Source organism: Phascolarctos cinereus, unplaced genomic scaffold (genome assembly GCF_003287225.1).
Source record: "Phascolarctos cinereus isolate Bilbo 61053 unplaced genomic scaffold, phaCin_HiC Scaffold_1;HRSCAF=81, whole genome shotgun sequence".
NCBI lineage: Eukaryota > Metazoa > Chordata > Mammalia > Diprotodontia > Phascolarctidae > Phascolarctos > Phascolarctos cinereus.
In genome coordinates, this window is record NW_027555514.1 from 28533803 (window position 1) to 28547166 (window position 13364).

At 37.9% G+C, this 13364-nt stretch overlaps 1 protein-coding gene across 2 annotated transcripts in view; it reads left to right on the top strand.

The window, feature by feature from the left end:
* Positions 1–13364, top strand: part of TOP2B (DNA topoisomerase II beta) — an 88546-nt gene that overhangs the window by 63503 nt on the left and 11679 nt on the right. For both annotated transcript variants that reach the window (XM_020971095.2, XM_020971097.2), the window contains exons 28-33: positions 1321–1518; positions 2456–2600; positions 4617–4778; positions 7310–7505; positions 8936–9015; positions 12736–12846. In XM_020971095.2, coding sequence (XP_020826754.1) covers positions 1321–1518; positions 2456–2600; positions 4617–4778; positions 7310–7505; positions 8936–9015; positions 12736–12846 — 892 coding nt within the window. The remainder of the gene's footprint in view (positions 1–1320; positions 1519–2455; positions 2601–4616; positions 4779–7309; positions 7506–8935; positions 9016–12735; positions 12847–13364) is intronic.

The window sequence follows — 13364 nt, forward strand, 5'->3', positions numbered from 1 at the left end:
ATATTATTAGATATATTATAATATAGATATGTTAGATAAGCATATATTTATCTAAATCTTGTCACCATATTTTTGGATTATCAGACTTCTTAGATTGGGAAACATTCATAAATAAAGTTTATATAAATTGAACTACAATTTCCCATTGATTGCAATTGTTATCTCAGTGGTTCCTTTCCATTGAAAATACGCATTTTAAAACATCACAAAGAATGAAACATTCATTTGAAAATTCAGAGAAAAAGAAAAATATTCTGATAGTAATAATCCAGTCTTTCTTTAAATTGACCTGTTCCTATGAAAATGGTGAGAAGACTTTGAATGTTTCAGCAATTTTAATTTCTTTATTTTTTTACTTTGCCCTATAGGAGCTCAGGAAAACGCCTCTGTTTTCCTTTGAGTTCAGAGCAATTTCTTGCCTTTCAAACAAATTTCTTTTCCCAGGGTTTGATGGTTTTAGGATTTGTAACTCTGGAAAGGTGGTTTTGTATTGAGTCAAGGAATGTTATATCATTTAGTCTTGTGATTTGTAAACAAAAGTAAATCTCATATGAGCCATTCTATGAAACATTTTAAAACATCCCTTTTCCTTTATACTTGGGAAAGAGAATCTGCCAGGCATCCAAAAGGGCTCCTTTCCCAAAGATTTTAAAATAATCTTTTCTAAAGGATTTTCATGATAAAAGGAAGGCTCCTTTTGTAATGTGAATAACAGTGCTGAGAATAATCATTCCCTCATCCAGAACATTGCTAGATTGATACCTTTTCATTTTGTCATAATTTTTCTGTCCACCTTGTTACTGAAAGAAGATATGAACCATTCTGTTGATGAAATGTTTTATTGTAGACATTTTCTTCTTTTCCTTATATCTAAGCAAGTAGATATAACTTGACTACTGTGATTAAGACCATATTTGTTGATTACTTGCTATGAATCTGGTAAATCTAGATCATATTTTAGTTTCTTCTGAAAAATGTTGAGATCTTGTTCCAAAATATCATAAAACCATAAAGTTAAGTAATTTGAAGGATCTTTAGAGATCATCTCACCCAGGCTTCTCGTTTAGATATGAAAAATGAGTCCCAGAATGGGTTTACCTTGCCTCATGTCATAGAGTGGCAGAGGGGGATTAAGAATCCAGGTTGTCTGATCTCTTGACCAATATTCTTTTCACCATCTTATGCAGGACAGAATTTAGTGTGTTCTGTGGTGGAATCCTTTATCCCTTGTTTTGTGAAAGTTATCTTATTGCAGTTACAGTGATTTTTCTCCACGAGGCAGTCTTTTAGTTTTGTCACTGTCTTACGATTACTCCTTAGAAAGTGGAGGCCCAAGAACGAGAGGATGCTTTGGCTGGGATGAGTGGCAAAGCGATAAAGGGTAAAGTTGGCAAGCCCAAGATAAAGAAGCTTCAGCTGGAAGAGACTATGCCCTCGCCCCATGGCAGAAGGATCATTCCACAGATTACCTCTGCCATGAAGGCTGATGCCAGTAAAAAGTTGCTAAAGAAGAAGAAGGTGGGTAAAAATGTACACCTCTTACTTTAATCCATTCAGTCTGGTAGAGCTCATTAGAGTTGTTTTGCTGAAGTATGAAGAATAATTAAGCCATTATGTGGTGGTTACATTATTCAGCTTTGTTTTTTCACTCTATCTTTAAATTTTTGTTCCATATTCTGGTTGATAATGCTAAGTGAGATAGAGGGAATCCTTTCTAATGAGGTTCAAAAATAGTTAAGAACCACATACAGGTAAAAACAATTGAATTCAGATTTTAAAAAGGGAAAAATATCAAACATAATTATATCAAGAATTTTCAATGCAAGACTATAATCAATAAATATATTACATTATGTCAGCTGATCCAAAATCTCATCAACATATGGGTGTCTCTTGGGTACAATGTTTTCCTATAAATCTTTCATGGAGGATCTGCTTTGGAGACCTTTCTCCAAACTATTTAACATTCTTTGATTACTAGAATAGCAGTTGGGCTTTCCATCTGTTGGCCCTTGCTCTTGATGCATAACTAACCACCTATCTTCTCTGTTCATGCATTTCCTGGATGATATCCCTTATGCAGCCATAGCATATTCAGAACTTTGCTTTGGAATCTTAAAGGAGTTAGTCAGTTTGCATAATTACCAGCCTGAAAGTGCCTTTCATGCTGAAAAAGCCAAATGCCCCATTTTTGCTTAAGAGAGGACTTGCTATATCCAGAGATCTGTGAATTGTACCAGCGAGCAGCATCATTTGCCACAGTGCCAGGTGAAATTAAGCCACAGATTCTTCTGCTCATGGTCTCCATCTGTCCATTGTGGTCTCAGGGTGCTTTTCCTATCAACTGGTAACATTTACAGAGGATGCATTAGATGCAAGTACATTCTACAGCAGGTAGTGATAGCAATATCTTCTTGTATATCTTTTTATTTTCAATTTCCTTTCTCATATTTAGGGTGATCTCGATCCTACGGTGGTAAAAGTGGAATTTGATGATGAATTAGGTGGAGCACCAGCAGAAGGTACAGGAGAAGATTCATTGACAACATCTACTCCTGCACCTAAAGGGCCCAAACCCAAAAGGGAGAAAAAAGAGCCGGGTGAGCTGTTTATATATAAAAATAATTCAAGCTGTCTCAGTAAATCAACATCTATTAAGTGCCTAATATGTCCTAATGAAGGCATAATACTAAGTGTTGCAGGTACAAAGAAGGGCAAAAGACAGTCCCCTGCTCTCAAGGAGTTCAGTCTAGTTGAAGAGAACAACACATAAATGCTGATGTACAAACAAGCTATAGACAGGATAATCTGGAGATAATCAACAGAGGGAAAGCACTGAAATTTAGGGAGATGGGGAAAGGCTTCTTGTAGAAGGTAGATTTTAGCTGGGACTTGACAAGAGCCAGGAGGTGGATATGAGGAGGAAAAAAACAATCCAGACATGGGGGATAGCCAGAGAAAGTGCCTAGAGTTGGCAGATGGTGTGTCTGGTGAGGAGGCCAGTGTCATGTGATTGTAGAGGAAATGGTGGGGGTGTAAGATATAAGAAGACTGGAAAGGTGAGACTTTGAATGCCCAATGAAAGATTTAATATTTGATCCCGGAGACTGTATGGAACCACTTCAGTTTATTAAGTAAGGGAGGGACTTGGTCAGACCTGTGCTTTAGGAAGGTCATTGTGCCAGCAGAGTGGAGGATGGGCTAGAGTGGGGAGACTGTTGCAGTATTCCAAACATGAGGTGATTATGGCCTACATCAGGTGGTGGCAGCATCAAAGGAGACAGAGGGGCATCTATGCAAGATATTATGAAGGTAAGAATCAACAGACTGGATATGAGAAGTGAGAGTGAGGAATTGGTGGTACTAGGTTTTGAGCCTGTGTGACTGAGAGGATGGTGGTACCCTTAACAGTAATAGGGAAGTTAGGAAGAATGGACAGTTTTGGGAGAACGATAATGAGTTCAGTTTTGGACTTGTTAACTTTCAGATATCTGAATTTGAGATGCCTAATAGGCAGTTAGAGATGTAAGTTTGGAGGTCAACTGAGAGGTTAAGGGCAGGTGAGGTAGATTTGAGAATCATTAGCATAATGGTGATCATTAAAACCATGACTGTAGATGTAATCACCAAATGACGTAGCATAGAGAGAGAATAGATGAAGGCCTAGGACAGAACTTTGGAGGCTACCTATAGAGAATATGACCTAGAAGAAGATCTAGCAAAAGGCTGAAAAGAAGTGGTCAGGTAGGAGGAGAACCAGGAGAGAGAGTGCCCTGAAAATCTAGAGAGAAGAGAGTATCAAGGAGGAGAAAGTGATCAACAGTGTCAGAGGTCAAGGAGAACGAGGACTGAGAAAAGGCCATTGGATCTGGCAACTAAGAGATTACTGGTATCTGTGGAGAGAGGAGTTTTGGTAGAATGATGAGGTTGGAAGCCAGATTGTAGAAAGATGAGAGTGAGAAGAAAGGATGTAGAGACATCTCTTGCAGACTGGCTTTTCAAGGAGTTTAGCCACAAAAGAGAGGAGAGATATGGGATAATAGCTAGTGGGGATGACAGTAAGAAGAACTGGTTATATTGGGGAAAGAAGTTAGATTGATTTTAAACTGTGGTTTTATTTTAAGACTAGGATCCAGAGATCTGGGCCCTCCTTGTGTGATAGTCTGTTCGCTGTTGCAGATTGAAATTCCCTCTAAACCTTAGTGTAGACTTTCTTCTTGAGTTAACGTAAATAATCATTTGGTGACCAATCCTCAGGTGATGACCCTATCAGAACTTACTTGTTCATCTCTGGAAAAGTCTTTTGCTGGGCCCCATTCCCAAAGCCTTCACAGCTTCCTCGTACCAGGCAGAAATTGCTTTCTATTGAAAATGCATTTGAGAGCCTAGTTCCACCTCCACACCAGGATGAGGCATCAGAGAAAGGCTTCTGTGGAAGACTGTTGGAATAAACCTCTCAATTTTTGAGTACTACATTAAAAAAATTATCATTGGCAATATAATATGGCTAATAATGTATATATTATTACTTTGCTTTTTACTATTAATGATAAAGGATTGTTGGTTGTTACAAGTTTGGAGTATTTAACTATTATATGTTAATTACTTGATTTTAGGTACCAGGGTGAGAAAAACACCTCTGTCTTCTAATAAATCCAGTGCAAAGAAAGTGAAGAAAAGAAACCCTTGGTCTGATGATGAATCCAAATCAGAAAGTGACTTGGAAGAAACCGAACCTGTGATTATTCCAAGAGATTCTCTGCTTAGACGAGCTGCTGGTACTGCTAGATATTTTATGGTCACTGTGTTGTATAAGAGAGGCTCTACCTAGTGTTCACATTCAAACAAAGATCCTTTAGGGATGTCTCTTTCCACCAAAGAACTTCATTCACTTTGTTTGTATAAAAATACACCTTAAATGAAGAAAATGAGTTGGGAATTTCAAATGAGTTTATACTTGTTACAGAAAGAAAGAAACTTATAGGAAAGGCAAGTCATTACAGAATTAGTAATGAATGGACTAGAATTTTCAATGGGAAGTGCTATGTCTTTGAGCATCCTTCACTTAAAAAGAAATGTTTTCTGGCAGAGTTGCCTACAGAGTATATTTCTGTGAAATGAGTCCTAGTTTAAAAAAAAAACCCATTATAAAATTGGAGCTGTTCCCCACACTACTGAATTAAAACATTTTAGGGAGAAAAGGGCTCATGTGGTAGCCAGCCTTGTGACTTATTCATTATAAAACATACTGACAGAGCTAGGTCCCCTAAGAGCTTTTTTTCTCTTTTCAATATCTCCTTACACTGCTATCACAAGAATTTCTCCTATACTTAGGGAGTAAATCCATGTACTCTATACTCATAGCTCATGGAACCTGGCTTTCCTTCAGCTTTGGGTAAATTACCATGACAAGCAGAACTGGGCTTAAGAGTGTATCTCATTGGCTTAACATGAAGGCGGCGTGGTTTAGAGGAAAGCACCCTCATTGGATCTGCAAGGCCCTTAGCTTCTGTGGGCCTTCTGTCCTTATGTGGGATAATTTCTTAAAGGCCTTCTAGCTCTCTAAATCTAGTCTAGCTTAAATGTTCTTAATTTCTGGCTTCCGATGTTTTAAAACAAATCAGTTGCCTACTTTATTGGTGCTGGTTTTTTTTTTTATGTTTGCATGTTGTTATTTGTTGTTCAGTTCTTTCAGTCATGTCCAACTCTTCATGACCCCATCTGGGGTTTTGTTGGCAAAGACACTGGAATGGTTTGCCATTTCCTTCTTCAGCTTATTTTATACCTGAGGAAACTGAGGCAAACAGGGTGAAGTGACTTGCCCAGGGTTATACAATAAGTAAGCGTCTGAGGCTGGATCTGAACTCGGGAAGATGAGTCTTCTTGACTCTAGGCCCAGCACTCTGTGCACTCTGTTGTCCCCTAGTTCCCCCCATATAGAGGCATATAGATGTATATATAAAAACATACATATGCACACACACACACACACACACACACACACACACACACACACACATATATATACATATATATGTATTTTACTACATTATATATAGACATATTTACATTGACATATTGATATTATTTGAAGAAAAGTAATTTTACATAGTCTTGCTATACACACTCACATATGTGCATATATGTATATATAAAATGTGTGTATGTGTGTATCTATATGTACAGTTTAAGAGAAAAGGAAAGCAGTCCACCAAAACTAATGAAGACATGCAGCTAGCCCAATAGTATGTGCAGTACTCCACATCCATAGTCACCCACTTCTACAGAGAAGGGAAGGAGGTTCATTCTCATATCTCTTCTTTATGGTCAAACTTGGTTTGGCAATTTTGCATAAAATGAAAGATTGTTGTGTTACTTTATTTTTTTTTCCAGTGTATCTGTTTTGGTTGGAGATGAGTACTATAGCTACTGCTCAAATCCCCAAATGATTGCGGTAAAGAAAACGTTCGACTTTACAGTGTATTAGAGAAGCATCTTTAGAATTTTACCTGCATTGAAGGGAACCTGCAAGCATTTATTAAGTACCAGTTGTGTTCCTGGCACTGAGAGGCGCTGATGACATAAGGACAGATGAAAATATCTTAAAATCTTAACATGTTTTCAACTGAAACCTTGACTTGTCTACATAACAAAAACAAAGTGGAGAATTGATTTGCTAAATAACTAAAATTTTGCAGTTGTGTGAAAAATAGCAAAACTTCTCATTTGCATGATCTATTTACCTTTTTTTCCCTAAAATTTGCACATTTTCCCCTGGGTCCGTTAAATTCCAGTATTGATAATGCCTTAACTTACATTTCCTGCAATTTTCAGGCCTATCTCAGAAATGCTTAGTAAGCATCCCCATTATTTTGTGCACATTCGATAGATGCTGTTCACGTAGTGTAAAGAACAATGCCCAGGCACCGTCTCTGGCCCCAGCTCCGTTGCTGTCCCCCGTTGTAGGACTTTGGGCGGGCCACTCCCTTTCGAGACCCTTAGCTGCCTCATCTTTAAAACAAAAATGCTGGACTGAGTAATCACCAAGGTTTTTTTCTCAGCTCTGACATTTTTAGAGCATTTCCCTCCAGTCCCCAGGAGAGTATGAAAGGAGAGTATGCAGTATGGAAATACTTATATTCAAATTTTATTATCCTCACTTTTGTACTTCATTTTGAATATACATAGAAACAGTCTAAAAGAATGAAGAACTTCTTAAAATATTGAAGTACTTTGTATGTATTAAGCTTATTTATGCTAATAAGTCTGAATTGTTGACATCCTAATAATTGTGTTTGTTTTTTCCTAGCGGAAAGGCCTAAATATACTTTTGATTTTTCGGAAGAGGAAGATGATGCTGATGAAGATGACAATAATGATTTAGAGGAATTGAAAGTAAAATCATCTCCTGTGACAGATGACAGAGATGATGAGTTCATTCCCTCAGATGGTTTAGATAAGGATGACTATACTTTTTCTCCAGTCAAATCAAAAGTAACTCCAGAGTAAGTCAACAGTTATTTATTTATCTGGTAGAGTTTTTTTGGTAGTTATTTTTTCATGGACTTTAAAGCACTATTTTTCAAACATTCTTCTCCTGTCTGACTTGCTTAAACTATTTGTCATTCTAGGGAAGGGAGGGATCTTCTCATTAAATGAACAAAGTAGATGTTATTAAGTGAATTTATAGAAGTAAATGCACTTCTGCAGTTGAAACTGTGATTAAGGGGAAAGCACAGAAACTGGAGAATTTAGAGGCCTTTTACTCCCTTCAGAGCTTCAGCCTTGATTTAAGGAATTAAGTCTCGCTTCATTTTTCCTATCCCTACAAGACTATGAACTTGGGTCAAGTTTTTTTTAAATACCAAATTTGAGTTACTTATTTGTTTCCTTATTACAACTGATATTCGTCAAATTCCTAGAGTACTATTCATTGGCAGTTATCTGGGCTCCCTCCCTCTGACCTGGGAGCTAGAGTGCTGTCTACTAGATTGAGGGCCCTGTCCTGAGAAAGGGGCTGCCCTGGTCATCCCTGTGTCCTGCCCTCTGCTGCACTGAGGCAAACACAAGGCATTGCATCAAGTACGAGTTGTTTCAGAGAAGTTTTCTGAAGGGGGTGGGGAGAGAGAGGGGGAGAGAGAGAGAGAGACAGAGAGAGAGAGTGAGAGAGAGAGAGTGTGTGTGTGTGTGTGTGTGTGTGTGTGTGTGTGTGTGTGTGTGTGTGTGTGTGTGAGAGAGAGAGAGAGAGAGTGTGTGTGTGTGTGTGTGTGTGTGTGAGAGAGAGAGAGAGAGAGAGAAAGTGTGTGTGTGTGTGTTTGTGTGAGTGGTGTCTAAAACACATACAGAAGCACTCTCTTTTGGGCTGTAGTAATTAGGATTCTTTGAATCAAGGTGTGAATTTGAATTAAGCTTCAGTACTGCAGGTCATTCTAAGTTTGAAAATGAGTTTATTACTACAAATCGTATTTTGTTAATTTTTAAATTAAGTACCTCTTATGCCTTTGTTTTAACTTCCTTTCTATTTTAAGATGAAAAACTTAGGAAACATGGCTTAGTGAATGTGGAGTTAGGAGACCTGGGTTCACTCCCCAGCTTGGATGTTTATCAGCTGGGTGACCCATAGGTTTCTTAATCTCTTTGTGACTCTGTTTCCCATCTGTAATTAGGAAGTAATTACACTTGTTATTATGTACCTTACAATTTTATTATTTGGAAAGAGCTTTTGCAAACCATAAGGCACTATGCAAATATGAGCTGTTGTTGTTATTCCTACAATCAGTCTTTAAAAGAATGTGAAGGAAAAGTTTAAAAAGTTAATTAAGAGCTTGTTCTGTTGATTCAAAGAATAAAGTAGTGGGCATTCTATTTGGTAGAGGGAAAAATCCATATTTAAAACACAGCCTCTTTATGGTTTAATTTTTCTTTTTAATATTAGAAAATCCTCACATGACAAGAAAAACCAGGACTTTGGGAACCTGTTCTCATTCCCTTCTTATTCACAGAAGTCAGAAGATGGTATGCTCATTTTTTCCTTCTTTTCGTTCTTATTGGGGATTTATGGTAGTGTAAGATTTACCTTTGTTATTGGAGCAAAGTGAACCATGGATAATTAAGAAATCTTTATTTGGCTTCAGAGGAAAAACATACACATAGCACAAAAGTATGTATGTGTATACACACATATATTTATATATGTCTGCATATTTACATATACAAATGTTTATATGTAGTGAGGAAGGTAAATTTGCTCCTTATATGCAGATACATGCATCCACGTGCATATACACACGTTTGTGTGCACATATCTGTATGTGTGGGAAACTATATACACATGTATACACGCATATATGTATAGATATACACGCATGCAATATGCATGTGTGCATATGAAGGTAAACTTGATCCTTACATGCAGGTACATGCATTCATGTATACATAATACACATATGTTTGTGTGTGCAGAGATATGTGTGCATATATACATGTGTGGGAAAAATATATACACACAAATGTGTTTGTATATATGCATATACATACACATGTTTATCTATGTACACACACACACACACACACACACACACACACACACACACACACACACATATATATATATATATATAATCATTGACACATCATTTAACTTTTTGAGTTTGTTTACTTCTGTGTAAAATGAGGATAAGATTTATACCACCTAACTCACAGTGAAATGGAGAGGAAAGAACAAATTTTTGTTATTGTTAGTAGTTATCTAATGTATCTTTACAAGTTACAAGAGGACTGTTGTTGAAAACTGTACTTTGTATTACACTTGTTAAACCAGCCTGTGCAGTGTGGTGCATATGTACGTGCTGGGGGTGTCAGTGTTGGAGATAAACCATTCTGTCCTTAGGGAGCTATAACATGTTCATGGATAAGGAAATGCAGGATTAGAAAAAAAGTGAAGTGGAGGTGGGTGGAAGGTGGCTGACCCTCATACCTAGGAGAATCAATGATAGATGAGAAGCAGCTGGGTGATGCACCGGGTGTGGAGTCAGAAAGATCTAAATTCAAATATAGCCTCAGTCATTTATTAGCTGTGTGACCCTGGGCAAGTCATTTAGCCTCTTCCAGCCTCAGTTTCCTCATCTGTAAAATGGGGATAAGAAGACTACCTGCATCCCAGGGTTGTTGTGAGGCTCAAAGGAGGTACTATTATGTAAAGCACTTTGCAGATGTTGAAGCTCTAGATACACACTGTTGTCCTCCTCTATTCCCTTCTTCTCCTCCTCACCAATAATGAAATGAGGAAAGGCCCCGTGAATGAGGGTGCACTTGAAGCCAGGTCTGGAAGTGAGCTAGGACTTCCAAGAGTATAAGATGAGGAGAGAGAGCATTCCAGGATGGGGACAGGCTGTGTCCATTGGCGGCTGCAGACAGGAGGCAGTCCACATACAAGGAAGAGCAGATAAGTTCTTTGCTGGAACCTGGATGGCATGAAGGGGAGTAAAGAAGGAGAGGCTGGTGCTTTGAATACCAGATAGAAGTTTGGATTTTATCTAGAGGCAGGAGGGAGTTCCTGAAGTCTCTGGAGCAGGGGAGAGACAAGGTCAGATCTGTGCTTCAGCAACATCAATCTGGCAGCCGTTCAGAGGATATATTAGAGAGGGCAAGGAGACCAGTAGAAAGAGTTTGGCTTGGAATTAAGGGCCTGGGTGACCTGGGCAAGCCGCTTTATGTTTCTAGACCCAGCTGTCTCACCTGCCAAATGTGGAGGCTGGACAAGATGACCCCTAGGCCCTTTCCATTACTAATCTCGTCTATGGCTATCCCAGTGTTTTCAGTGGGAGAGAATGGAAGCTTGGATTAGAGTGGCCATGTGGTGTAAGAGGAGAGAAGAGGGGGATGGTGGGAAAGGCTTGGCAATGATCATATATGGGGATGAGGAAGAGGAAAGAGTTTGATGATCACTCCTAGGTTCTAGACTTGGGTGCCTGGAAGAAGTAAGAAAGGTAGAGAATAGGGTTTGGGGGAAAAGATATGGTAGATAATCGAAAGACTTAATATTCTTCCAGAAAGCTCCAATTATATTCAGGTGTAATTTATTCAGTTAGCAGTCTATTAGTTTATAAAGTGGTAAGCTTCTAGTGTATAATTTTAACTGCCTGCTCATGTTTTCCCAAGTGTTCCATAAATGCTAAATTTTTGCAACCTGCAGTAATGTTGTGTAGTTACTGTCATTTTCTTGTAGAATCTCTATCGATCAAGTAAGTCCACACTCCTTAAGGATGACCTTTCAGTAATTTCTGGTAGCAATGACCCTGTCTTTCAGAGTTATCATAAACACTTTCATTTCTCTAAACAAATCCATATGACTAAGCCATTGGTTGGAGGCTTCTTTGTTGCTGTGATGTTGCATGTTGTCCATGGAGGGCCTTGGATTCACTTTGAGATTTTAGCTGTTTGTAGCTTCATCCAGAGATGAGCCAGTAGTAAGTCTAATGGCGGATGTCTATGTCAGCCTTTATCGTTGCTATGTGAATTGGTATATTTGTTCTAAAATATTTCTGCAAGTTTTTGACCTTTTTTGTCATATGATCTGGGAACATCTTCATACTAACTGTTGTTTTTATTGTTATTAATATGGGTTAACTTAAACGTAAAACTGTGACTACCTTTTCTTCCTCCTTGGTCAGTGACTCCTGTTACACTTGAAGTAAAATTAGGTATAACTGCTGTTATTCACAGAAGCATCTGGGTTCCTGAAAGAGTTCTCCTAAGCAAAGAGCTGAAATCCAGCCTCCCTCAAGTGTGGAGAAAGTTTGTGTTACTGATTTGGAAGAAGAGGATTTGAGTCTGAATCTTGATTCCACTGCTTAATAGTTATATAACCTTGAGTGAGACTCAGTTTTCTTCTCTGTAAAATGAGGATGTTGAAAGAGTTTATCTTCAAGGTTTCTTCCAGATCTAAATCCCGTGATCCTAAATTCAGACAAGTTCCACATCCTCTTCCAAATTAAATTTTAAATTGGTTTAGTCCCTCCAATAGTATGTTACTGTATTGGAATTTGAGCAAAGATTTCATACACAGAGCGCCAGAAGTTAAACTGATGTTTAGAGATAGTCTAAAAACTTTTTGATTAAAAACAAATTTTGTTACCAGGTTTATATGTAAAAGCTTGGTAGAACTTGAGTTTATACTCTTCTGGCAGAGCCTTCAAGAGCACAGGGTCGCCTTCATACCAGGATGAGGTATCAAAATAGAACTTTTACATTTTAAAATAAGAATGCTTAAGTGTTATTTCAGCATTTGAGTTCTTAGTATTGATATTCCTGAAATAGCACAAGTTGGGCGCATATTGAAAAAACTATTGTATACAACTTTTACAGGATATATTTTAACAAGGATTGTTCAGTGTTTAGCTTATATTAGCTTTACTATAAATATCTTGAACTACTGGAATTTTGTACAATCAATATTAGAATAATGTACATATCTGAGATCAAGGATACAAATGTCACAACCTATATATAGTGATATTTTGATTAAATCTCGCATTCCATTTTTACCATGGCTGTTTTTAATGTTGCTGTCCTCTTGATCTTGGAAAGTAGGAATTTCTAATTCCATCTCCTCTCTAGGATTTCCACTGATACATTTGGTTCCCAGCTCATCTTTTCGCAAGGGATATGTTTTAAAGGATAACAATGAGGTCAATTGTTTGAGCTCATTTCCTGAAAAAGTTTTGTTGTTTACAGATGCAACAAAATTTGACAGTGGTGAAGAGGATTCTGCTTCTGTTTTTTCATCTTCATTTGCTCTCAAATCAACAGAAAAACCTCCAAGTAAAACAGTGGCTGCCAAAAAGGGTAAGTGTCTATATTTAAACTCATTAGGCATTTGCTAAGTCATAGAGACAGCTAACATCAGAGTGGGGTTTGAACTAGCATACTTAAATCCTATATACTAGAACCTCATGCTGACATTATGAGCTAGAGAGAAGAACTTGGGATAGGCAGTCTCTTTGAACTCTAGTTCTTATTTCCAGATAACCCTGGACACCTTTGCCTCTGTGTCCTGATGGCAATTCAGGGTCACCATGAGCTCTGAAGAGAAGTCTTCTTTTTCCCTGTCACCAGGCTTGTCTTTGAGTCTTTGTTCTCCTTTATCCAGTCAGTTCCAAAGTTTAGTCCAGACCATCTTAGTGTCTCTCCACAGCTTCTCCTCCTTTCTCTTCTTGCTACTGGCCTGTTCAGCCCTTCATCTTGTACTGTTATTAATATTTTACTAATTGCTTTCCTTGACCCTATCTTCTCCTTATTTTGGTTTGTTTTATAGACCACTGGCTGAATAATCTTTCTACTGTATAACTCTATATTGTTACCCT